Source organism: Ambystoma mexicanum, chromosome 4q (genome assembly GCF_040938575.1).
Source record: "Ambystoma mexicanum isolate Mex_15411 chromosome 4q, UKY_AmexF1_1, whole genome shotgun sequence".
NCBI classification, from domain to species: domain Eukaryota; kingdom Metazoa; phylum Chordata; class Amphibia; order Caudata; family Ambystomatidae; genus Ambystoma; species Ambystoma mexicanum.
The window spans coordinates 309631506-309657917 of record NC_090928.1 but is presented as its reverse complement, the minus strand read 5'-3'; the positions used below and the strand labels follow the sequence as shown (position 1 = coordinate 309657917).

General features: G+C 45.4%; 1 protein-coding gene across 3 annotated transcripts in view; it reads left to right on the top strand.

The window, feature by feature from the left end:
• Positions 1-26412, top strand: part of TAGAP (T cell activation RhoGTPase activating protein) — a 757603-nt gene that overhangs the window by 324319 nt on the left and 406872 nt on the right. Inside the window, exon 2 of one of the 3 annotated variants that reach the window (XM_069607891.1) lies at positions 18514-18596. The exons of 1 other annotated variant lie outside the window; for it this stretch is intronic. In XM_069607891.1, the coding sequence (XP_069463992.1) occupies positions 18514-18596 (83 nt within the window). Of the gene's footprint in view, positions 1-18510; positions 18597-26412 lie in introns of all 3 variants that reach the window. One more of the 3 variants, XM_069607890.1, reaches the window with a different exon arrangement.

Here is a 26412-nt window from a genome sequence, read left to right as displayed (position 1 = left end):
ACGATTTCACTCAGCTAGACATCCTCAAAGTGCTTGGTTGGTGGAAAGACACAATGGTATCTTAAAGAATAAGCTTGTGAAAACATGTGCTGATACCAAACTGAAATGGCCAGATGCCTTACCTATTGTATTATTAGCTATGCGTACCACACCTCAGACTAAGACTGGGCTTTCTCCATTTGAGGTAGTGATGGGGAGACCTGCTAACATTTGGGGTCTCCCAAAACCTAAAGCCCTGAGAGAGGTGGAAAATGTATTGCTTGTAGACTACTGTAACCAGTTAACTAAAAACCTGTATTTCATTTATCACCAGGTGCACTCAGCTTTACCTGTACGGTTCACGGGCCCAGGACACGATATACAGCCTGGAAGTTGTGTCCTAGTGAAGGCCTACGAGAGGTCTTCCTGTCTCGCGCCTCGCTGGCGGGGACCCTACCAGGTGTTGCTGGTCACCCGGACAGCAGTGCGGGTGGCTGGAAAGAAGCACTGGATCCACGCGACGCATGTCAAGAAACTTCCTCACCCGATGCCACACGTTACAGAAGAAGCAGAACCCCTCGCTGATGCTACAATCTCTGATCCTGAAGTAGCAAACAGCGCTGTGAGTGTGTCGGAGAATTTCTCTGAGCCCAAGGAGCTTGGGGAACAATCCATTTCATTTACGCACTCCCTTGAAAAATCACTTCCGGAAAATACGGTTTCAAGCTCTGCAACTTCCGTCGCCTCTGATACGTCGCTTCCCTCAGGAAGTGACGACACTTTATTTCCGGATCAGACAATCTTGGGTACCACCAGGTACAACCTTCGACGAAGGAAATAGAACAACGGCACAGGTTTTTCCGTGCATCTGGAAAAAGGAAGTGATTGGAAGTTTTCTTTTGCATAAGAAAGTTCTGTTGAACAAAAAGGGATTCTGCTGGCTAGGGTTGGGAAGGACTAAAAAATCGCGCGACCGTAGCGTCGCCAGCAAAGAACATTGGGGTCGTCGATTGAGGAACTACAATGCCTGCCACCTCCACTGCTGCTCCCCGCACTGGACTTGTGAATAAGGGGGTGACCAACTTGGACAATGAACAATGTGCCTGGGCCCCGAAAACGTACTGCTGTGTTTTGATAATGATAATTGTTATTTTTGCAACTACTGCTGTAGGACTTTGGTATTTTGAAGAAATCTATCCTCTAAAACCTTTACTACCGACCGAGATTGTACCAACTGCTTTGACTCCCTCTGTACACCTTCACACTTTGTCCCCTAGAGACTCCCAACATAGACAAAAGTATCATAATAACACTCTAATGATAGTAATGAATGCAACTCATGCCATTTTTAATAAGAGTAATTGTTGGATTTGTACTCATTTACCGCAACATGGGAACAAGGGACTGGGATGGTATATTTATCCTTTACCTTTAACGACTGCTTGCTATGCCTCTTTTAGAGCACTATTCTTTGGCCGTTGGAATGATAGCATCTCAGGGAACTTTGATGGCACTAATCTGAATGATTTTGAGAAACGTGAATTAACTCCCCTGGGATGCTCGCTTTTTGCAAATAGAAGTAAACCTAATGTCGCTTCTATTAGGCCGTCTGATAAACTGTCTCTTCCTTTTCAAACTTTAATTTCTTTTAAAATGGCTCCGATAGGCAATAAGGACGCCGTGCCTCCTTCTTACTCTATAAATCATAGCCCTGACTCGGTCCCCTTTTGTGTACAAAGAAATGGCACTAGGCCAATGGGAGATTTTGAAGGTTGTAAAAACATTGTAAATTTGACTGGAGAAAACAGGCCTCTGTATGTAGGGGGGCCTGTTTATTTTGTTTGTGGTAATTTAGCGTTTCCCTGGTTGCCCAAGGACTGGCAGGGAACCTGTTATTTAGGAATACTGTTACCCGGGGTATTTGTAGCTAGTACATTGGAGGTTTCTAAGGCTCGCCCACGGCGGGACAAGAACGGAGATACCCCTGGGCAAGTATTGGGAGATATAGCTAAATCAGTTGTGCCCTTTTGGGGACAAATAACAAACTCTGAGAACATTAGGGGATTAGCAAGGGTACTGGAGAGAACGATCAACCGGACCACGGACATACTCTACAATATGGCCTTAGAGCAAAAAGCAATAAGATTGGTAGCACTCCAAAATCGGATGGCATTAGATGTCATTCTGGCAGAACGAGGTGGAGTATGCAAATTAGTGGGGTCCGCTTGCTGTGTTTTCGTACCAGATTCCTCGCTGACAATTTTTAAAGCAATACAGAACTTGCATACTCTTAGTTCTGAAGTACATATCCCTGTAGGAGATTGGAATCTTAGCACCTGGTTCTGGGATTCTTTACGATCTTGAGGTTGGAAGGTGCTTTCTGTTATTCTGGTTATTTTGGGGATCCTGCTATTTCTTTGTTGCTGTTTTCAATGTCTTCCGAGTATATGTGGAATGCTAGGGGGATGTTGTGCCCAAGCAGTGAGCACAATAGGGCATAGAATATGTGCCCCAGATACAGCTTCTAAAGAGTTCGTGGTACAAGAGGTTCTGATGAACGACCTCATGGCTATAGATATTACAGACAATGATTCGGGATGTATGGATGACAACACATGGAGTTATTTGCAAAAGTATTAGAAATGATGTTAGCACTTGGCATAGGCCAAAAGGAGGGTCTGTTGGAATTGAAATGATATTATGCCTCCTATCGCAGTATTTTAATGTGTGTTGGCCTAGCCAAGTTGTCTAAAATATCATGTAAATAGACTCCGCGGCAAGGTCTTGACCTTAACGAAAAATTGTGTAAGTCGCCGTCTTGAATTTAGCCGCCATTTTAGGTTCTCTGGTAATGTGGAAGTCACCCTGAACATCAAAATGGAGGCCGAATGACATTCTGAGTGAAATTCTGGCCGTTGTGACCTCTGCACACATGAATAAGTAATATGCCTGCAGGCCACTTGTCGGGGTCGCGAACTGAGACCTTGTCCTATCCCTGACCTTTGTGTAAATGAACAACTGTATCAGCGGAATTGATCAAAATGCATACATTATGGGATTGACCTGGCAAGGAACCCTAGGCCTGGTCCCAAGAATGGTTAACCCGCGAGGGGGTTGGCCAGGGCTGGATAAAGAATATAAAAGCACAAGTATTCCAATGTACGGTCTCTCTACTAATGCATCGAACCTTCGTTGAAGTTTGTTACATTACTCTGAGAGCGAATAGCTATCCGTTTGTCAATTGACTTTTTTGGTAACTGTTGTAGCTTTTAAATAAAGCACTTTGTATGTCCTTTGTAACCTGTGTTGGTGTGTTTCCTTTGGGCTTCCCAGCCTCATATCAATTTCTTTGTTTTCACAACCTCCTAAAAAACAAACACATATTATAGGTCGACAGGGACATTAGATTTGTCAAAATTCTTTGGCTTATACTTTTGAAACATGGGACTTCTACATTAAATTGCCCAAAGAAATTATTTGGCCAGGGTATATCAAACCTCAAGTTTGTTGAAAATCCATCCAATGGTTCAAAAGGTATAAAGTCTGAAAGAAAGTTCTTTTTTTTACCTTTTCCATTTGTTATCACATATGGAAAATGCGCAGTAGACTGCCGCCTGCCTAAAGCGATGGATGGATTTTCGCCAAATGTATTTCAAAAGTGTCAGGAAGTGGGGCAGTGCATTCCTTTGTTGGGTTGGTAGCAATCCTTCAAGCAATTCTTTTAGAAATTGGCGAACGGTGGGGTGCCGCCTCCTGCACCTAAAGCGTAACCCATGATGCGTTGTTGGAGAGCAGACTTTACTGTTTTGTAAATGCACCATATAAAACCTGTTGGGGGTCATTACAAGTATGCCGGTCCAGAAACAAGGGTACTGGTAAGCTTGCCGGTACTGTTGTTTCCGGACCGGCATACACCGAGTTCTGTGACCTGGCGGGCGGAACAGCACCTGCTCACAGACCTTGACAGATGCACCGGCACCATTCATGAATGGTGCCGGAGCCTCTGACCTCCCTATTCCCATTGAGTCCAAAAGGACTCAAATGGGGATGGGGAGTAATATTTTACAGCGCCCGGCAATGGGCAATTACCGGCAGGGCTACCACCGGACTCATAATGAGGCCCGTTGTTTTCTCTCAATGTGCAGATTTGGCAAACCCTGGACAAACCCGTTCTTTGGGCATTTTCAAGTGTCCAATGATTGAAAAGTATAAGCCACAGAATTTTGGCAAATCCAATGGCTCATAGGTTTCACCTCACAACTGTCGCCCTATAATATTTTTTGTTATTTATGAGGATGGACATTATAGGTGCCCACCACTTGTCTTTGATCCCCGGTGTGCACCCCAAACATAATTCCTGGAGCTAATGGTATGACCTTTTTAAGTGCGTTCACTTACCAACACATTAGGCCTCATTACGAGGTTGGTGGTAACCCTGGTGCGATTTTGTAAGTCCACATTCCTGTGGAGTCCTGTGGAGTTCCACAGGACTCCACTGGAATGGGGACTCGGAAGCACCGGCACTTCCACTGACGGTGCTGGTGCTTCCGTCACAAGTATGCCTGCAGGGGCCGTTGCGCCCGCAGGATCAGATCTAAAGGCAGACTCGTAGTGTGGCCGTCTGGAAACAAGGGTGCCCGAGCTTACAGGCACCCTTGTTTCCGACGCCATACTCATAAGAACATCACAGGATGGGTACTAGGGAAAAGAGAGCAAGCGTTGGCTTACCAGGCCACAGCATGTCTTTGTGGGTGGGCAGATTCCAGATATTTTATCCATCTAAAAATGTGTCACCGTACATTGTAAACTTTCAAAAAAGTAAAGCAGGTATCCAAAAGGTTCGTCGAGTGTGCTTCTTTTTGTCTCAGGAAGAGTAATTACCTCCCTGAAAGGGTATTTCTACATGCTCGAATTTAAACATTCGTAATTTGTCTTCTATCATCTCCTCTGTGTTGTTCAGTCCTGTGTATGTTCCCGTGTATGGGAACAGGTTTTTCTCATCTTGATTTATTTTACCGCTCTTACCTGTTCTTGCCTTCATGGAGCAAATGATGCTCCCAATGTATAATTCTTTGCAAATGCATGTTAATGCATGCACTTTATATGTAGTGTTACAGTTGATGAAAGTCTTGATAGGTTTTATCCTACTACTTGGTTCCTTCGATTTGTTATTGACGTGTGGGAAAATGCTGAAAGAATTAGACTTGAAAAAACCTGCGCGTTCGCTGCTTAACCAGCGCGCGCTGCTGGTATCGGGCATGGAGGTTTTTTGTTGGCAAAAGCATGTATGTGCTAATCATTTGTTTCATAGTTGTAGATTTTCTAAAGGCTAAACAGAGTCTGTTCACTAGGTGTTTTCATAAATCCTTTTCTGTGAGAGGAATGGTCCAGTGTTTGGGAAGAATCTTCTTCAACATGTCTGTCTCTATGTTGGAGTCTGTAAGGGAAGCAAATGTCCTTAGTTTATGCATGCGTTCCCACAACTCTGGTGGCTTGGAGGAGATCGGTGAAGATATTTTGACATTGTTACATGCGCTTTCACATATACTTTTTGTGTAAACGTTTCCTCTAACAAAATTCTCTCTGAGTACTTTACAATGTTCTACAAATTTCACATTGTCACTGCAGTTTATTTTCAGAGTGAGAACGCCCCAATGGGAAATGTTCTAAATGGTATGTGTTGGGTTGGGTGACAATTGTGTGCATATAACATGTAATTATGCTGTTGTCTCTTTCTTGTTCCTGTTCAAAGTGGAAAGTAGGTGACTGGCTACATAAACGTACATAGTCAGGAAATGTATTTGTATTCACTGTACTCCATCATTAGTTTAATGGTTTCAAACATTGGTTTTGAGAAAGGCTACACAGGCATTTAGGACTGTCAAATCACCATAGCAAGTCATCAGCATATCATTCATATACCATTCACGATAAACAACATTGTGGCTTGTCTTAAAGGCTGGAGATGCCTAAGCATGTTATGGTTCATAGTGTTCCATGAACAGATTTAGATGGGGCCTGGCATATTAAGCCCAAATAGGTGTTCCTTGTGAATGCCTTTATAAAACTAATTTAAAATAGATTAAGTTGTTGGTTAAAGTTCAGACTGTTCAAATTCACTCCTGTATTTGCAGTATCATTGTGTAGTTTCACTGTATTTTCATCCTTCAATCTTTACTTACATCATTAGCACTTTTTACTTACAGTGTTCTTTTATTTTACTTTCTGTGTTGATCACTGAATTAATTTTACATGCCTTCTGACTTAGGGAACGTTTTGCTCGCATCCCAACACATAGCACTAGTGAGCTCTGTTGTCCCATTAAGGACTACAATACCCACGCAGCTTTGCGGTTGTTGCCTACACATCATTACCACGAGACATGGACAATATCAGAGTGAGGCACAGGCCGCGATCCTGTGGTGTCTGTTTGACCTGATTCGACAGTACATGCCACACTGTTCCGGTATTCATCAGTAAGCAGTCCACTTACTTACAGCTGATTTACTATTCGATTTTTCAGATAAAGGATCTGATCTCATAATTTTAACTCTTTCTCAGTTTTGAAATCAGACGACAGTTTGTACCCTCATTATCCTTCATAAATTAACCCTTAGCCAAATGTTGAAACGAGAATACGAATCAACAATTACGAACTTTACACCATTACAAATGTACCTATAAGAGACCAATCCGTGTTAGTCTTTGGAATGCACAGATCTCTCGGTAGTGGCTAGTATGCTGCTTCCATGTCATTTATCTGACGGTAATTTACTTCAAAAAATCACTTAGAATTTCTTTTTAATTTTGGGGGGTCTCCCCAAAACCTGCATTCCCCTACACTAGAACCCCTACCCCAAGTCCCTCCATACCCCTTTTAACACCTTAACCCACAACCGCCTATATAATTCGAAGGGTTTTCGAAGTAAATTACTTCAAAGTAATTACTGTCAGAAAAACCATGGGATACCAGTATGCTACGCCTTAGAGATCAACTCGTATCCTGCCCATTCATTAACATTTGTTCGGCTATTTCAAACTCTGATGCAATTTATGATTTTATTATGTCAGTCAAACCAAACATTTTCATGTTGATGGAAACATGGTTCTCCGATGATTCAAAAATGGGAGGGTTGGGTGGGCACCGCAATATTCAAAAATATTCAAATAATGTTAGATCAGTAAATTATGTGTATTATTTGTAATGGGAGCACACCCTGTAGCCTTGGCACCAGGTTATGAACAAAACACGAAAAAATTAGGGACGGAGGACCTTCCGTTCCTGAGTGTGCTCACTCATAATACTCCTTCCGGAGTATGTTAATATTTTAATATTTGATTATTTACATATGTATTCACATCACAGTCCAATTTCAATATCAATATAGACCATAGCACATGTGTATATTATACCATTTTCAATAATGTCAATTAGATTTTATAATTGCACGTACCCCAACAAAATGATAGTCCATGAGAAGATTTGTGAAATATAAGAACAGAAAGAATTCAAATCAATACCTATGTTTAGTAGTATTGTTGTTAATGACAAAAAATAATACTATTGTCTTGTTCATACCGGTGGATGGGGAATCAGAGCTATTGAAAAAGTCTCGATTTGTGAAGTCCACATTTTAGAGAACCGAGATGTTCATGAGGACGCGCTGGAAGAAGTAGATTGCTACAATTCTAGGTTATCTTCATTAAGTTTAGCCACTAATACTCCGCTTTGAATTATCTCTATCCAAGTGCATAATAAGATCATCAAGGGTAGTAAGAAGTGTTATAATATGTCTTGAAACATCGGATACTCGGAAAAATTAGGGACGGAGGACCTTCCATTCCTGAGTGTGCTCACTCATAATACTCCTTCCGGAGTATGTTAATATTTTAATATTGGATTATTAACAAACCAATATTGTTTCAAATTCACTCCAACAGATTGATTGAGACAAGGTAGAGCGTGGTGTGTATCATTATTTATGACACTCCAGTGTCATAGTTTATTAATTTTATGCCTGACAAGTCAGCACCCAGTTTTTCATTGCCAATGCATTTCGGACTATGTCCATCGTCAGGGCGCCTAGGCACTGATTGTTAATCATCTATTATCAACCTATCATAGTGTCCACATTAATCAGTTACATATGTATTCACATCACAGTCCAATTTCAATTTCAATATAGACCATAGCATATGTGTATATTATACCATTTTCAATAATGTCAAAGGGATTTTAAAATTGCACGTACCCGAACAAAATGGTAGTCCATGAGAAGATTTGTGAAATATAAGAACAGAAAGAATTGAAATCAATACCTATGTTTAGAAGTGTTGTTGTTAATGACAAAAATTAATACTATTGTCTTGTTCATACCTGTGATACTGTGTGTTCACTGAGCTGTATTACTGTTCAAATCCAAAAAAGGTTGTTCAGTAATTGTATATCACTCACTAAACATCCCAATTCGAAACTTATAAGTTGATTAACAAAACATGCATTTCCTTACCTAAATGTAGATCAAACTGGCTGTATAATCTGTTGGGGTTACAGAATATACTAATTAGTGTTAACCAGCTGCCTCTATCTCCCTATTCTTTCCCTTCTATGTGTGCGCTTACCTCCGTACTCTCCCATATCTGGATACCGTGTGACAGCTTAAAGGAGCTGCCGGCTCGGAGGAACGCTAATTTTGTAACGCTGATCCTCTTTGCGCATGCGCAAATAGATCCCACGTTTCAACACAATCGCATTCCATGATCTGCAAACAACAAAATATGATGTTTCTTTTCTTTATGATTCGCGCACCTATCTAATGCGTCTTAATCTATATTTTATTTAAATCCCGTGGCATATGCGATTCTGATTCAAAGAGCTCATGTGCGCGGGTAATGTAATAGTAAAATGCACCTGCGTGTGTATGTGTTGACCTGATGGTAGTGTCTCCAGAATGTCAAGAACTTTTAATATGCACTGGTGGATTTAGGAGCATGCTGTTTATTAGCATATATGTACACATATATGCTGAGTTTCACTGGGCCTTTGCTGGACACCAAACCAATCCTCAGGAGTGAGTCCTCACTCCAGTGATCTCAATTTGCACCCTGGTGTCCAGCAAAGGCCCAGTGAAACTCAATCAACATATATGTGTACATATATGCTAATAAACAGAGTGCGCCTAAATCCACCAGTGCATATTAAAAGTCCTTGACATTCTGGAGACACTACCATCAGGTCAACACACGCACACGCAGGTGCGTCTTACTATTACACTAACCCTGTGCGCATGAGCTCTTTGACTCAGAATCAGATATGCAATGAGATTTAATTAAAATATAGATTAAGACTCATTAGATAGGTGTGTGAATCACAAAGAAAAGAAACATCATATTTTGTTGTTTACAGATCATGGAATGTGGTCGTGTTGAAACGCGGGATCTATTCGCGCATACGCGAAGAGGATCAGTATAACAAAATAGCGTTCATCCGAGCCGGCAGCTCCTCACTCGGTATCCAGCTACGGGAGAGTACAGAGGTAAGCGCACACATAGAAGGGAAAGAATAGGGCGGTAGAGGCAGAGATAGAGGAGATAGATACTAATTAGTATATTCTGTAACCCCAATAGATTATACAGCCTGATTGATCTACATTTAGGTAAGGAAATGTACGTTTTGTTAATCAACGTATAAGTTTCGAATTGAGATGTTTAGTGAGTGATATACAATAACTGAACAACCCTTTTTTGGATTAGAACAGTGATACGGCTCAGTGAACACACAGTATCACAGGTATGAACAAGACAATAGTATTAATTTTTGTCATTAACAACAATACTACTAAACATAGGTATTGATTTGAATTCTTTCTGTTCTTATATTTCACAAATCTTCTCATGGCCTACCATTTTGTTCGGGTACGTGCAATTATAAAATCTAATTGACATTATTGAAAATGGTATAATATACACATGTGCTTTGGTCGATATTGACATTGAAATTGGACTGTGATGTGAATACATATGTAACTGATTAATGTGGACACTGTCATAGGTTGATAATAGATGATTAACAATCAGTGCCTAGGAGCCCTGACGATGGACATAGTCCGAAATGCATTGGCAATGAAAAATTGGGCGTTGACTTGTCAGGCATAAAAGTAATAAACTATGACACTGGAGTGTCATAAATAATGATACACATCACGCTCTACCTTGTCTCAATCAATCTGTTGGAGTGAATTTGAAACAATATTGGTTTGTAAATAATCAAATATTAAAATAATAACATACTCCGGAAGGAGTATTATGAGTGAGCACACTCAGGAACGGAAGGTCCTCCGTCCCTAATTTTTCCGAGTGTCCGATGTTTCAAGACATATTATAACACTTCTTACTACCCCTGATGATCTTATCATGCACTTGGATAGAGATAATTCAAAGCGGAGTATTAATGGCTAAACTTTATGAAGAATTGTAGCAATCTACCTCTTCCAGCGCGTCCTCATGAACATCTCGGTTCTCTAAAATGTGGACTTCACAAATCGAGACTTTTTCAATAGCTCTGATTCCCCATCCACATAACCAAAAGAAAGATGATTCTATATCCTTATTTAATGAAACCTTGGTGTTATTACCATCCATCACATCTACCTGTATGATTCTTGCCAATTTTAGTCTCAGGGCTGATAATCAGCAAGCTATCCATGTCCTTAAATTATAAATCTACTGGATTTACATATTTAGGACCACGTCCTACTCTGGTTGAGGGGGACACCTTTGACTGAATTCTAGTAAAGACGTCAAAATCCAACTTTCCTGAATAGTTGAATGAGTCTGGACTAATCATTTTGCAGTTTGTTTTTCCCTAATGGTGCCTCCATTATCTAGACAAGATGAGTCCAAGGCACTTACAAAAGCTATGCAACTCTACTACGATACAACTAAAGGCACTGTATTAATTTCAGGTTTTGCCCAGCATGATTTGCATTTCACAGTGAGCAAGGTTGGGCAAGAAACAATAAAATGTCCACTACGACTGTCTTCACTAATCCAAATGTGGGACCCAGCTGCTAGTGTGCGGGAATGGGTTGGACTGTTGTCCTAATCCACCAAACATCAAACTAAATCAAAAGTATCCCATGCCAGATTGGCGCCAGGGTCACAGTATGTGGAAACAATATTATACCCAAACACACATATTCATGCAATTAAAAGAGTCAAAGAATCAAGCAATTCTGAATCTTAGGGGAATAAAGCCAATTTTTATAGGGAACTGAATCATGAATTAGGGTGAATACAGCCAACGCGTGTTTCAAACCAACGGGGTCTTTTTCAAGGGTAAAATGTAAGTGTCATTATTCGGCTGTTTCTTATTGCTTCAGACACGCCGGATTGAGGTGTCCTGATGAGTTCCTAACACACTCATAGGATTAATTGACGTGGCAACACGCCATTTATCTTTCATGAACATTGTGTTCATTGATATTCGGACCGATTAAGGATATTAATAAGGAGTCCTGGCAAACCGCCACCCATATTGAAGAACAGTGAGTTCGGTTTTCACCAAACTGATGAGTGACGCTTCTCCAACAATTGACCAGCATCACTCTTTCTCACATACCAATTCGTTCAGGCTAAACAGCCAGGAGTCTATTCGTGAGGGTTCAGAATTTTTGTTTTGTGCCTTGAGAAAGACCTAACATGTGCCGGCACCACTGTACAATCCAAAAGAGTGTTATTAAATCACTTCTTGCATCTGTCATTGCATTCTAATTTTGGGTTATCACCCTAAGCTGACAGCGTATGTTTGGTGATCCACTTCCATTTTGTCATTGTTAGGTCACCTCGAATGGTTTAGATAAATAAAACTGAAAATATCTCATCCATGTAATTCAAAACGGTAGTATTATTAGGTGACATGTCATGATCCCCTGTACAGGGACGGTGCTGAGTGTGACCAGGGCATCCTTCCTATAGCGCCCAGGGGACCATCAAGCAGCAGCTGAGGGCAGGCACTGCCCCCAGGCCACCCTTCTAGATGACCGTTATAAAGCGAGGGACTTTGTCAGAGGTGAAACACGCAGTACATGGGAGCCTCTACCAGGGCTGCAAGAGGGATTAGCCAGGGCTCCCAGTTTTACGCGCAGCGATGCAGACATGTTAGCAGAAATCGCTGCAGTTGTGGGAGTCTGGAGAATGTTGTGAATTGGTGGCATCGTCATTGGTGCTCTCATCCCAGACCAACAGATGCAGCTGAATGCTTCCGCTGTGCTTGTCTGTGCATGGCTCTGCACAGCTGGTCAAGTTTAAGGTGACCGGACTTTCAAAATAAAATAAAAAAACAGCACAGGCCAAAAACATAAAAGTAGGACTTCAATGTTGTGAGCACTATACTTCGTTAGCTGGAAAAGAAGCTGGTGGGATTCCTGACGTCCCCCTGGATTTACATTGTGCACATTTGGCGGCCACTGCAAAGAATGTCAAAATCAAAGGAGCTTGTGCTCCAACAGCAATTCTAGGATTGGCAATGAAAATATTTCTAGCGCAGTCCCTGGGGCTAAAACAGTTAATGCACCTGACTGTCCATTGCAAGGTTAGTGGTTAAGCCCACCCAGGGATGGATGAGATCTGGCACAACTGTTCATACATTTGTTTGGCCTATTGCTATTATGTTGAGTTGCAGGTAAACACGTGTTCTGTGTTACCTCGTGATGTGAGTGTTCGTGATGTGAGCACTCACATCACGCGGTAACACAGAACGCTTGTTTACCTGCAAGTCAACTTGCTGAAGTCGCAGATGGCTTTCTGCAAGATCACCTGGCTCCTTCCCCAAAACTCTCCGAAGAGAGGTCAGAGGGCCGAACACCGGAGTGTCGGGTTACCCTAGTCCGTGGCACTTCAGGCATTGATTGTCCATGCAGTAGGCCTCCAGTTTTCAGGTGAGTGACATGGCTTTGGCATGTGCCTTGGCGAAGACACGGGAAAGCCAATGGCTCACTCGATGGCGCATGGGGTGTTCGGTTGCTGTCGCACTTCATCCCTCTTGTTTGGGGGTTGTTGAATGGCATCATGAGCAATGTGCTCAGTGGGTGTCCTCTCTCACCTGTTTGGGAAGAGGGAGGTAATGCTAAGTGCCAGTATCACTCTTGTCTTTGTGCAGGGAGGCAGCTGTGGCTTTAGGAGGCTGTTGGATGTGAGGCGCAGTTCTTTGTCCGTGGACTTAGCTAGCAGGGCATGGTCCTGGTGTCAATCTTTTTACATGTGCCATGATCCGGTGCATCATTTGGAGTAGGTGGTGAACTATAGATGTGCCTCAGGCAAGCTGTGCATTGAGCCTGGTGTATTCCTTCTGGTTGCAGTAGCTGAATGCTATAGTATCAAAAAGGTGATGGGTGGAAGGTTTTGAATAAATCTGAACCACTGGCACTGCTCTGGGCAACCTTCCACACTACTGTTTATCTAGCCCGTCTGCATCCTTGCAAAAGGGGTCACGCCATATGCAAATCAGTCAGGTACTGCCACCGAGGGGAGCAGCAGTGGCGCCCCCAGACATTTTTCAAAGGGGTGGCCACACTTGAAGTCTTGGGGTGGCACACCAAAACAAACATACATAAATGAATGGGCCGGTGGAGGGGGCCCGTGCTTTTATAAGGGTGGCCATGGCCCCCCTTCGCCACCCCTTGGAGGCGCCCCAGGGGAGCATACCAGCTCGAACTGCTAGGCCAGGTCCCATCTGCACTGAAACACAAGCAACCCCAGATATGTTTTGAACTTATCAGTGAGGCACAGCTTGGTTCCCTATGGCGCAGCAAGCAAGGGACCCACGTCTGGGCATACCCTCTCTCACATAGGGAGACAAGCTATAACCAACAAAGTGATGGGTAGAAGGTTTTGAATAAAAAGTGTGTGTGTGAGAGAGAGAGAGACCCTTAATGAACCTGATGACCATTGGAAATATTGCAATGTCATAGAAGCCCTCCTTTTCAGTGCTGCTGTTGTCTCTGGCATGTGTAAAAATACAAATATTGTGCCACATGTGGCTTCACCCCCTCTGTGACTTGCCATGCAGCTTGGCTGGTGAACGGTTCTGTTATGCCCAGGGTGTCTCCTGTGACTTAGTGTCATGAGCCTGTTTCATAATAGTATTGGGAGAGAGCAATTTCGGCTCTGATGTCTTGGAATGCCGAGCTCTCTTTTATGGTTGTGATCAAGCCAGTATCTCTGTGTGCATTCGTTGTCAGAGTGGAGTGCCAGTGTTCTGTGCTTCTGTAATTTGATGTATCTTTGTGCTCCCTTCCTGGCAGAGGCGTCACTAGGGAGGGGCTGAGGGGGCTGTAACCCCTCCCTAGCGGTTGTAGCCCCCGATAGAAGCTCAGGGGGTTACAATCAAAAAGCTAGCTAGCCCCAAGTTCTGACATTAGCGCCGCCCCAGATCTTTTACAAAATCCCAAAATCCAGAGACATCTGTCACTAGAGGGGCTCCTGATGGAGTTTGCATTTCTCAGTGCCCTGGGAAAAGCCCAGACCATGGGAGAACCACCCCTGGCTGGCCAGGATGCTCCAGCAGATGATTCTTATCGCTTTAGCGTTTAGCCGCACTCGCGACACCACCTTTCTGCAAAGCGAGTGCAATGGGATCATCCACTAGCGAGTGTTTCATGAACATGCATCACAAACATTTCTCCTTCTGGAGTTGTTACAACTTGGTTTGTCCTCAAAGAGACAGGATCCCTGCGTGTACGTGGAGAGGATGGCAGTGTGTCACCTCTGTAGGCAGTTAGTTAATTTAAATATTCGGGTTATGCTTGCATATTAAATCTAGCCAAATCTAGACCATTATTTTAGTTACTACACTGTATGAAATGACATTGTCATTATCGCTGAACCACATTTTTTTTAGAGAGAGCCATGTGCCCCACCTCTGCACAGCATGTTAACTTCACCCATGCCAAAATCTCCCAAGTCATTACAGAGATGCTCTTCCAGTATTAGTATTTTATTTGTATTTATGGCTTTTAATCCTGAATTTATTTGTGGAAAAGCAAAACTACACGTTCCAGAATGCAAAGGAATCCCAGGGTTTGGTGGCACAGCATCTCTTGGGGTGCATGTAATATGGTTGCTGTGCTTTCTATTTGTACCTGCTTCAAGCATCTGTCCTATTCTGATTAGACTGTCAGTCCCTCCCAGTCCGCGCCAGCCCCTCCCAGTCCAACAGCCATGGATAATTCTGACAACTCGGCATGAGTCATGTCACACTTTTCCGTATTAAACATACATCACAATTTTTCTTGTCCTATTTTATTCAAATTTATGTTATGTTATCTGGCATTTGTATAGCACCTCCTGCCAGAGTTTATTGCACAGAAGCGCTTTTGCCTCTCGGGGGGAAAAGGAGGAGTATGATAGAACATTCAGGGCCGATTCTCAACTGGTGTTAAGTCCTGAAAAGTTCCTTAAAAGTGTTAGAAACCTTTTCGATACTGAAGACCTATTCTGAAGGTGGCATATTCTTCCGAAGTCTGTAGGAATGCGCCACTTTCGGAATACATGTGGCGGTTGCTAGGATGGGTTGGAAACCAACCTAGCAACTGCCACATTTCGTTACCTGCCTCTTTAGACTCGTATACTTGTGGCACCCATCTAGTTTTATATGTGCGCTAAACTGGCGAACATATACGGTACCATTTTGGTGCCGTTATTCTGGAGGAGTGCCACAAGAAGCCTTGTTGCAGCGCAGGTTCAATATGAACACTTTCATATACACCAAAGTAAGCAGCTACAACGTTGGAGGATACAATGTGGAAGCTGCTTACTTTGGTGTATATGAAATTGTTTATATACACCCGTGTTCTGTACAGCGGTTTTGTAAAATAACGAATATGTCGTTATTTTACTAAAATGCTGCAGAGATTTCGGGATTGCGCCCGTTAAGCCAAAAACAGGTGCAATGCTGAAGGTGCACTGTCGTGCACTGCGAGGATGCCCAGGCCCACTTGAGAATAGGGGCGTCCGGATTTGGTGCAGTGAATCATGCTCTTTAGCACGTTCACTGCGCCAAGTTAATAATCGGGCCGTCAGTAGTGTTAGGAAAGAGCAACATCGGTTAGATAGTTGGGATGAGGTTGAGGGATAGACAAGGTATTCAGGAACGCATCATAAGTAAAAGGTGGAGGAGCTATGTGTACAATTGAACCAAATGAATCGTGAGACTCAACTATATTCTATGGGCAGCAGCGCCAAAAGTAGAGAGAGCTGGAGAAGAGGGGTTCGCTGGGCCAGGGGGTATGTCTGGAATTTACTCACTGCATGGTGAGCTGGGGGCATGTTGAAGGTATGCCTAAGAAAACACAGACTGCACATCCCTGCTACTTACTCCCTTAAGCCACAACAGCGACAAATGGCCAGGTTCTTCTTCTTCTTCTAAATTACTGAATGCGTGGGTGGACAAAATGGCCAGGTTCTATAGATGGGAAAGCTGGATGGAAAAAGGTGCACATCTAACTGAGAGTGGGATTTTGACCACAGCTTCTTTGGGAGCAGAAGCCCCGGTCTGGCCTTCCTGGAGGCTCACATGTCCTGCTAAGGCCTTTAAAATAATGGTTATACTGGTGTGTGAGGCAGAATCCTCCTAGGCTGAAGCTGGGTGCTTATGGGAGTTAGTTTACATAATCCAACCTTTGACTAGCCTGCTCATCCTGGGCTGCAGTTACTGTGTCCTGTTATTAGAGGGCATCATGCAAATGTTAGGCCAAAGCAGGGGTGTAGGGTCTAGTTACCAGATTAGATTTCCAGGTCTACCTTTTTTCTTTTATTTGCCATTTTTAGGGGGTTGCTACCTGATGTTTTATGGCTGCTTCTAAAGCGCTTGAAAATTAATCTTGTAAAGCAAGACATTATAATGAAACCTCAACATAATATAACATGGCCAGCTGGTATAAAAGGAAGCAATATCATAACCCCCCTCTACTGATAGAGTGAATGAGTACATACAGTAGCAATAGTTAAATTGCATTTAGCTTTGGGAAAAGAACACATTGATCCCAGCAGAACAAGACATTGCACAATATGTTTCTACAGCTTAAAACATGACATGGCGTAGTATAAAATAGCACAGTGTAGCATCCCAAACCTGAGTATAGCACTTCAAAACTGGGCACGGCATAGATAGTATAGCCCAGTGCAGGCATATAGCAAAACACGCCATTGCAAGGCATCCCAAACAAAGAATGATGCAACCCCGCAGAAACAGCGCCCCAAAGGTAGCGTGTCGCTCACACCCTGATCCAAAATCAACATTTCTGGATTTCACATCTTTGGCTGCTCTTGGAGTGGACTACTTTCAAGATGTAAACGGTTGCTCTTTTGTATGTCCAGGCACTTGGTCTTCAAGGGCAAATGACTCCAGCTCTCACATCCTTCCTTCAATCTACCCGCAGGCAAATTGATGTTTCCTTTCACTCAGAGCTGCCATTCCTCTATTAAATAAGACATATCTCTCTTGGCCAGAGCAATTAACATAAGGGTTCTTTGTGGTGAGAGAGTAATGGCTAATTCTTTGAAACAACTGATGGATTCCATAAATTGAGTTAGTTTGTTTATTTATTTATTTATTTATTTATTTATTTATTTAAGTTCCTTGACCAAACCCTAGGCTTGTGCTTCTGTGCCAGGTACCTAAGAACACAAAGCATGTTATTGGCTCAGGGGTGGACACTGTGGAAGGTTTGAGCCTTCCACAGTGTCATGGTGAATCTGGGCATGTTGTGGCCCTACCGTGAAAACACAGAGGGCAGAGCCCTTATGCTTCCTCGCCTCGGGCCCCCAAACACGTTTGAGAGGGGGTGCATGCCAGAAATCCGAATTTGCCGCATGTGCAACAGCTCCCTAAAAAGCGAGCAAATGAACTTTGATTTATTTGAGTGGTTTCCTCGGTAATGTCATGTGTCATGCATGTATGTATTAATTTTGCAGAGGTGACAGTGGTATGCCTTGATTGATCAATGGCAAGTGTGTGTTGTACGTTTAGTGCTCTCATTCACGGCCTTTCCTGTTTGCTTTACTCCAAAGCATTTCTTCAGTGACGTTTCATACTTTGACTAATCCGAGCCAAGAGCAGTCCTTAGGACCCAATTTCACTCCATGTTTACGGGATCTCCAAACAAAATACATCTGAATGCAGTGAATCTAAAGGGAAGTTGCATGAAGACTCCTTGGTTGCCATACAACTCTGGTTTGTTTGGGGCTCCCGAGGATGGAACTAAAGGATGGTACCTCCCCTTCACTCGTGCTCACTTCTGGCGTCACCTCTGACTCTATTAGTGTAGGTCTGCGCGTCGGTAGAGGTTCTGCCTAGCCTACAGCTGTTTCAGCAGCTGCACTGCACACACATTTTACTGCATTGTCAGTGTTAAAGGGCCTACGATCACTGCTATCTATGTGACAGTGCCCACACTCACATAACGTGGGCAGGCAAATGCGAGAAATTAGATTGGAAAATAACAAACTTTGAGACTACTTTTTTTGTTTCAGCAGCTGAAGAGCCTGGCACAGCGGCGATGTTCAGCCCCTTCGACCGTTTTCAGCAAAGCCTTAAGCAAGCCCTGGGCATCAGGCAGGTAGGTTGCGCTGGTGAACATGCCCTCATTCATAAGTTACAATGAGCACTCTGTGTCATTACATACCTCTGTCAAGCGCTCCATTGCTTCTGGGAGCTAGGTCCACGCTCAATACATACCATAATAATAATAATACAAAAATTAATAATAATGATCTCTCTTTATCCAAATGATTCACGTGTTTCTATGTGATCATCCGCAGAGCAAATATTAAATGTATGTTAATTTTTTTCTTTGAACCATGCTCATTTTCATAGTCCATATTTATAAAGCATTCAGCATGGATTTAGTCAGGTAAGTTCAAAACATTTGCACTGAAACACATACACTGAATCAACTGCAAGTGTTTCGCTCCTGGGCACTTTATCAAGGTTTGTATACAACAATTGCTCTATATTTCTCACAGTAATATTTCCTAAGCTTTCTTTAAACATGTTTTAAATGTAGTAACATTCTACATTCTGGAGACACCCTTTCAACTCTGGTTACTGTTGTACTGTGATCTGTGTCCCACTAGGCTCTCTCCCACTCTCGAGCCCTCCCAATTTATCTATTGTTACTGTTTGTGCTGTGAACTGTGTCCCATTAGGCTCTCTCCCACTCTCTAGGGCCCCACCGTGCTTGGGGTACTGTTGTGTGTCTCCTGTCTGCTCCTCCTGTGTTCTCCATAATGTGTGACCCCCCTGCACACCCTGCATTGTGTGGTGCTGGGCTGTGCATCTCTCCTCCCTCTTTCCCTCCTGCCTCCTACTTTCCTTCTTGCACCCCCCTTTCTCCCAACTTCCCCAACTGCTACTCTACCTCCTATACTATCCCTCTCACTAGGTCTGGAAGGAAGAAGTTCAAGAGGGACATTCAGGTCTCCAACCCAAGCCTCCCCATCGCTGATTCCTACATCATTGCTTCCTCCTGACAGACTCTCACCGACATCCTCTTTGTCGTTCCCTCATCAAACCTAGGGACCCCTCACATAGTCTTGCTTCTCTCTCCTATCTCTTCCTCTCCCATTAATGGTGACACTCGGTGGGAGGCCCTCTTGGCCTCCTTCCACTCCTTCAAGACCATCATTAATGTCTATCTGAATGGTAGATTCTTGGTCCAGAGCCCTCAGCCCAATCTCTTCCTTTATGATAGGCATCTCCCACATCTTATCAACTTCCATCCTTCTGCTACTCCTTCTAGCACCTCTCTGGCTCCTTTGCCACCTCCTTCTTCCGCCACCTCTCTGGCACCTTCCTCCTCCTCGCTGGGTACTATGCCTCCTCCTGCTACCATTCCTGCCCACTCTTGGGCCCCTCTACCACTTCCACTGGACATACCTCAAACCTGTACCCCATCCCTGGAAGTGTTTCAAATGTGGCAACCTGCTCTGCGTCGCTACTCTCAACTCTCGCTCTGCTGTCAAACACTCCTCTGACATCTGCCACCTCCTCGAAGAACTTGACCTGGATGTCCTCGCTCTCACTGAAACATGGTTCATGGCCATCTCTGTCACAAGTTTTGACACTTTCCTCCCTGATGGCTACAAGATCCTTTCCGAAGACAGAACCAACTGACCCGAAGGTGGAGTAGCTCTGATCTTTCTGGTGTGGGTCCCTGCTTGTGTCATTCCTACGCAGGCCTACTCCTCCTTTGAATGCCTAGTCTGTGGCTCTCTATCTCTCCTGGCCTCTCTCTGACTGTGGCCACCATCTACAGGCCTCCTACCAGGCTGCCCTCTTCCTCTCAGAGTGGGCTGACCTCTCCTCTTCTCTCCTTGCATCTACCTCTCAACTTTTCCTCCTCAGAGACCTCAACATTTACCTGGATGATTCTAATCCCCCCTCTGGGCTCTTCTGCAACCCCTGTGACACTCTCGCTCTCTTCCCATTCTACCCTCTGGTCTGACACACTCTGCTGGACACACCTTGGATGTTCTCATCTCCTCAGACAAACCCCTCTCTAACCCTCTCACCACTCCTCTCTCTTGGCCTGACCACGTTCTACTCTCCTCTCACCTGAAACTCTCTGTCCCTCAGGCAAAGCCTGCCCCAGCAATGCCACCTACCTTTTGCTCATTCGGCCCATGAAGCATGTGTCAGGGGATGCCTTTTCCGCTACTTTCTCTGCTCCTCCTATGCCTGTGGCTGACCCACACTCTGACACAGCCCTCTCAAACCTGCATCGTTCTACCTCCAACACTCTGGACGTCCTAGCCCCTGTCATGAGAATCTGTCGTCACCCTGAAACGCAAGTGCAGGGGGGCTGAGAGGAAGTGGAGGGCTTCAGGCACATCCTCTGACAAACTGGCCCGCCGCCTGCTCCAAAGGCAATACAGACTCTCTGTCCTACTCAAGAAGAGCATCCACATCCAAGCCCATGTCCCTACGGCCTCTGACAAAACTGGTGAATTCTTTAAAATCTGCAAGCAGCTGGCCAACCCTTCTGCAGTCTCGACTTCTCCTGTTCCCTCCCAGGCCCTCTGTACAGCTCTGGCTTCTCACTCCGCCACGTAAACTCAGGACAACCTGTCCTCTCTCTCCTCTACCTCTTCCCCGGCCCCCTTCTGGCTGCCTCTCCCTCTCCTCCTCATTCCTCCTCTTTCTCTCTGACAACTGACAATGTTTATAGACAAGTACGATCTACAAAAGTGTCGTGCAAACAGGTGCTCCCCTGCTCCTCCAGAACCATCAATGACCACATTGGCACCCTTGCTCCAGCCTTAGCCCCTTTCTGCAATCACTGTTTCACCACTGGATCCTTCCCCTGTCTCCTCAAGCACTCCCTTGTGCATCGCCTCCTTAAAAAGCGGTGGTGTCTGGCATGTGTGTCTGACATGTTGCATGCTGGATGAATGCACCTCTGATTATGTGAGAGTCAGCTGTCTAAGGAATCCCTGAGGGAATGTAGAAGGTGGGAGTGCTGGAGACTCCAGGGTTGACTTCTTGGAGACTTAGACAGCTGACACTCACATAATCAGAGGTGCATTCATCCAGCATACAAGCCAGACAAACACGCCAGACACCACACACCTCCCTTTCTAAAACAACCAAAGAACAGGGATATGCCAGGATACAGTTCCAGTTGTTGGTTGCTCCGGTTTGTGGAGTTAGGTTTTCTCAGATAAGGCAGATCCTTGTGTTGTAAATCGATCTTTTGTTAACACATCAGCTAAGGGTGAGGAGCCTACATTGCTCTTCTGTTGGTTCTGTGGCCACGCCTCTGTCATTCTTCTCAGATGATTCAAACTTTACTATTGTGCAGGCTATATTTTATGGTGTGTAGGGAGAATGCCATTGTTTTCCCTTCAGAGGTGACCTAACCTCATGCAATTCGTGTTTCCGGCCACGTTGCGTGCCAGAGCATGCCCTCAGCATCTTTGCGCTTGTCCCATAACGACACGAGAATACTCTCATGAATATTCGTTCCAGTCATTCTCATCACTCCCTTCAGTGTATTCCACATAAGAAGCATTGTCTGCAAGCGCGTACTCTCGCTTTCCTGATCCCACTCCGAGTGCACAGCCTCAGTTCACAGGTGACATCAATGTTTCTTCCGTTTCCATTCATAGGGGCTGTTCTGCAGCATGCTGACACAGAGGAGCTCTAAATTGAAGTAGAAGGAAGCTAGTCTGATATTTCTGCATTACCGGGAGGCCAACCCGCCCTACCCCGTTATTCTAGTTGGGATACGCAACCTTTCCATCAACAAATGTGGCTTTTTACCATCCTGGACTACAGTGCCTTAAGTGGCCAAAGAAAAGGAGCCAGGGCTCATCAAGGGGGCATGGCCAAGTAGGGGGCACTTGCCCCCCATTAGGCCAAACGGTGCCCGGCTTAATGGGTTACAGACCCCCCCCCCCACACTCCGGGCAGCACTTTGCAGAAATTAGCACCCTCTCGGGGAGAGGGTGATGATCTCTGCATCTATTAACAAAACGGATGCCTAGCCGGGGACAGCGCCTCACCTTTTCAGCCTTAATGGTGGCGCTGTTCCTCGCCAGGCGTTTCTTTAGTTAAGAGATCGCTGCATTTCTTAACTACAGAAATGCCTTGCGAGGGACAGCACCACCATTAAAGCTGAAAAGGTGTGGCCGCTGGAAGTCGAGGCCTTTATTCCTAAATCCTGACGCTCCAACGAATGAGCGGGAGCTTCAGGCTTTATACAAAAAAAAGACTTCTTGGGCTCTAGCGGGCAGGGATCCCAGGGGACAAGCGGGAGCCCCGGAAGTGCCTGGTCTCAGAACCATATTTCTGAGCATGCTGGGGGCTCTGAGCCGGCAAGCCCTGGCCCACTTAAAGCCCTGCTGGACCAGGCCCTTGAACATCTACTCTATCCTAACAGTTCAGAATAGTTCACTTTCGGAAGCGTACATGAGATACACAATTTCCCTGTTGATATCTTCTGTATGAAAGCAATTGTCCCATGGAATATAAGTAGAAAGGTTGTTCAGGGCAAAGAAATGTGAAGGCTCCTCCACCAGTGTGGCATTAGTTATGTTATGTTATGTTAAAGGTTCTTACGCCACACACTGTCATCACCTGTGTGGTTCCGTGGTGCTCTGGCGGATCTGTAAAGTATGACTCAATGCTCCTGCGTGTTTCTTTCAGAACAAAATCTGTCATTTGGGGGGCTGCTGAGCCAATCCCCCTGAGTCTGTGATGGTTTTGCTGATCATTTACTTGAACAGAGTACATTATGCACTTTTGAAACAAGCTCTTAAAACATAGGGGATTACGCTACCCTGAATCTAGATTAAACGGCAGAATAAAGAGTAGGTTGTTGCTTCAGAAATACGCCCTCCGAGTTCTATGTTTAGAGATTTCTCACTTTCACAGCTCCCCCCAAAAGGGTGCACAGAGACTGACAGGGCTGTTCACTCATGCAGGCTCGCTTAGTCATCAGGCATCTGGGGGCTCCTGTGTGGTCAGCTCGTCACTGAACAGAGGCTGGCAGTGGCAAGAGGGAGGAGGGCGCCTTCACACTCAAAGGACAGTCGTGGGCAGCGAAGGAAAGGTCTGCAAAGAGCAGAGGTCTTTACAAGTAACACCTGTGCCACAGTGCGGGGGGAATCAGAAAAAGCAGTTAGTCAAGGCACTGAGTGTGTGTCTGTTTGTGGTGTGGGGAACGTTTGTGAGTTTGTACATTATGTGCTTTTTTTGTTTGGGCACGTCAGGGTTTTTCTGTGGTGGTGTGTTTTTTGTGTGGCATGTGCGTTTGTCACGGTGTGTGAGTGGAAGTGTGACTTGATAAAAAGAGAAGGGGAAAGATAACGCAAAAGGGAAAACCTAACTGACAGGAGATGGAATGCTTGTGCGCAATCTAAATGCTTCTGTAAGTGAGAAATCATTCTGATGCTGGAAATGCTGTTTAACTGGAGCTTTGTACAATGTGTACAATAGGGCGGCCAAAAAAAACATTAGCTATACTGAGACTTAAAGAACAGTTCATCTGCATTGCGCATTTCAAAAAACCATTTCTTTTATGTATGGGAGTGTCAATGCACGTCGCTGTGAACTGAAACGCTTTTTGGTGCTATGAAGTGACCTGGGGGAAAAAAACATGAAGGCACATTTTTGTCAGGAGACAAATGAGCGCATTATTCATGATGACGGCCCATCCCCGACCTCTATATCATAGAAACGAACGGAGTATGTCGTTTATGGCATCTGCCCCCTGCAACGCCGCTATACGGTTACGGGGTGCCGGGGTCTCTGGCCCCGGCGGTGCCCATCAGTGTGGGGTGGCCCGGTGGGCGTATTGCGCGTGGGCAAGCAGCGCCGGAAGAATCACACAGACACGGACTTAGTCTGTTGCTGCAACTGCCGAGCGGGAGACCGCTCACCACCTTTATTAGTGCGGGCCACACGTGGCCCCAACATGTGACTGTGCGGGAGCCACAGCGCTCGTGCTCACGTCACAACATCCCATGCAACTGTAAAGACAAACAAATGATGAACATTTAAGATGGCATGTGTTACACTAACTGCTACCGCTCACGCTGACCTTGTGTGTCATCTCGGAACTCAGATATACACATTCTTAGTCAGGCATGCTACTGTACACACTAGCTACCAGGGGTTAGGCGGTTAAGTTCATTGTCTCGTGAAGGGTGATGCTAACTCCCTTTTCCGCTTGCAGTTCTGGCCAGCATTGATGTCAAGCTGTTCTACAGGGCCACTTAACACACATATTACTTTTGCAGTGTCACTGCATTACCAACATACCTCTTTGGTCTGGTATACACTTGGGCACATATATAGATTGGGGTGTAACATGCCTATTTGCTTGGTTACTATAAACTTTATTAGTCCACTATGGAAGTGGGGATGGCCCCACTGGCCGGAAAAGCCGCACCAGGGATACCAGGGGCACATCAGCAGATGGTCACAAGGCAGTCACTCTGTGTCAGCTCGCGCATGATGGAAAGCGGTCCACTAGCCGGCAAAGCCATGCCCGAGGTTTCCGGGGGCCACATCGGCTGTCGTTTTACCAGCAGGTCTCTGGCTTGTCTGCTGTAGGGTGGTCCTCCAGCATGCCTGAATGGTGTTTTTCCCTTTGCGGCAGACCGTAGTCTGGAGTCTTTCGGTCTCCCTTTCCCCCATGCGGATAGGGGCCAGGGAGGGACATTCTCTTTCAATCCCTCACCATGTGAAGAACCGCCGAATGACATGGGCAGACCCGTGCCCAGGTTCCCCCTTCAGGTGGGAGTTCTTACTTGCTACTGCTGCAGTGGCAGTCCCACCCTGTTGAGGCTCCCTGCTGCAGGAGATGGCACTCGCAGCAATCAGGGCCCTGCAATGCACAGGCCTTCCCTCTGCTTCACAGATGGTACGTGTATTGGAACAGCAGTGGCGATGGCCGCGCCATGGCCAGGCTCCCCCAGTCAAGGGCTTTTCCTGGCCTGCCTCTGCCTGGCCGCATGAGCACTCTATTCAGGGAGAGCCGCGACCTGGCTGGCTGTTGTCCTTTGTGGGCTTCCGCAGGCAGGAGTTCTTCCTTGCTCTCCTCAGGTGAACAGCAAATGCGGAAGCGGAGCTTGCCGCACCAGTCTTCGGTGTTGGTGGGGGTGGTGGCAACGTACACCGCTGCGTGATCTGCTCCTGGCCCGTTGGGCGCAAGGATAGGCAGGCACTGTAGTGGCTTGCGTGAAACCGTATCAGTGCCAGTTGTTTCCGCCCTCTTCTTCTCTCCCAGGCAGGTGCTGACGGCAGCCTGTTTGGTCTAGGCTTGCTTTCGTGCTCATCTTCTGGCCGACCGCACAAGCACTCTCCTCAGGGAGAGCCGCGGTCATGCCAGCGTCATGGCACGGACTTGTGGTGCTTGGGTGCAGGATGGCCAGCGATCCATGTCATGCCATCTGTGGCCTCTTTTCCAGGCAGGCATATCTGAAGGTGCAGAACGGGCAGCGGTCCATGTCGTGCCATCTGCGGGCTCCCTTCCAGGGGGGGTTGTTTAGCTACTGTTCTGGGCTCTGGGGTACAGTCACTGCAGCAACGGTTCTTGCTGTGCCGCTCTACTCTGGTTGACATGTCCAATTGCATGACCTGCTTCTGTCCCACTGTCCCACTGCATGACCTGCTCCTGACCCGGTTGCCACAAGGATAGGCAGAGTCATGTTTTTGGATTCCTGGGAAAGCCGATGCGGCGCCGGCTCTTGCCAAGCAGTGCCTCTTCTTCGAGCTTCTCCCCCAGTCAAGAGTTGCTTTAGGCAGCGCACCTCTCTCCCCGATGGGAGTGCCTTGTTTGAGGCAGTGCAACTTTCCTCTGGCAGGAGCACCTGCTTCCAGTGTCCAGTTGGCCAGGGTGCTTCCTCTGGCTTTTGTGCCAGGCAAGG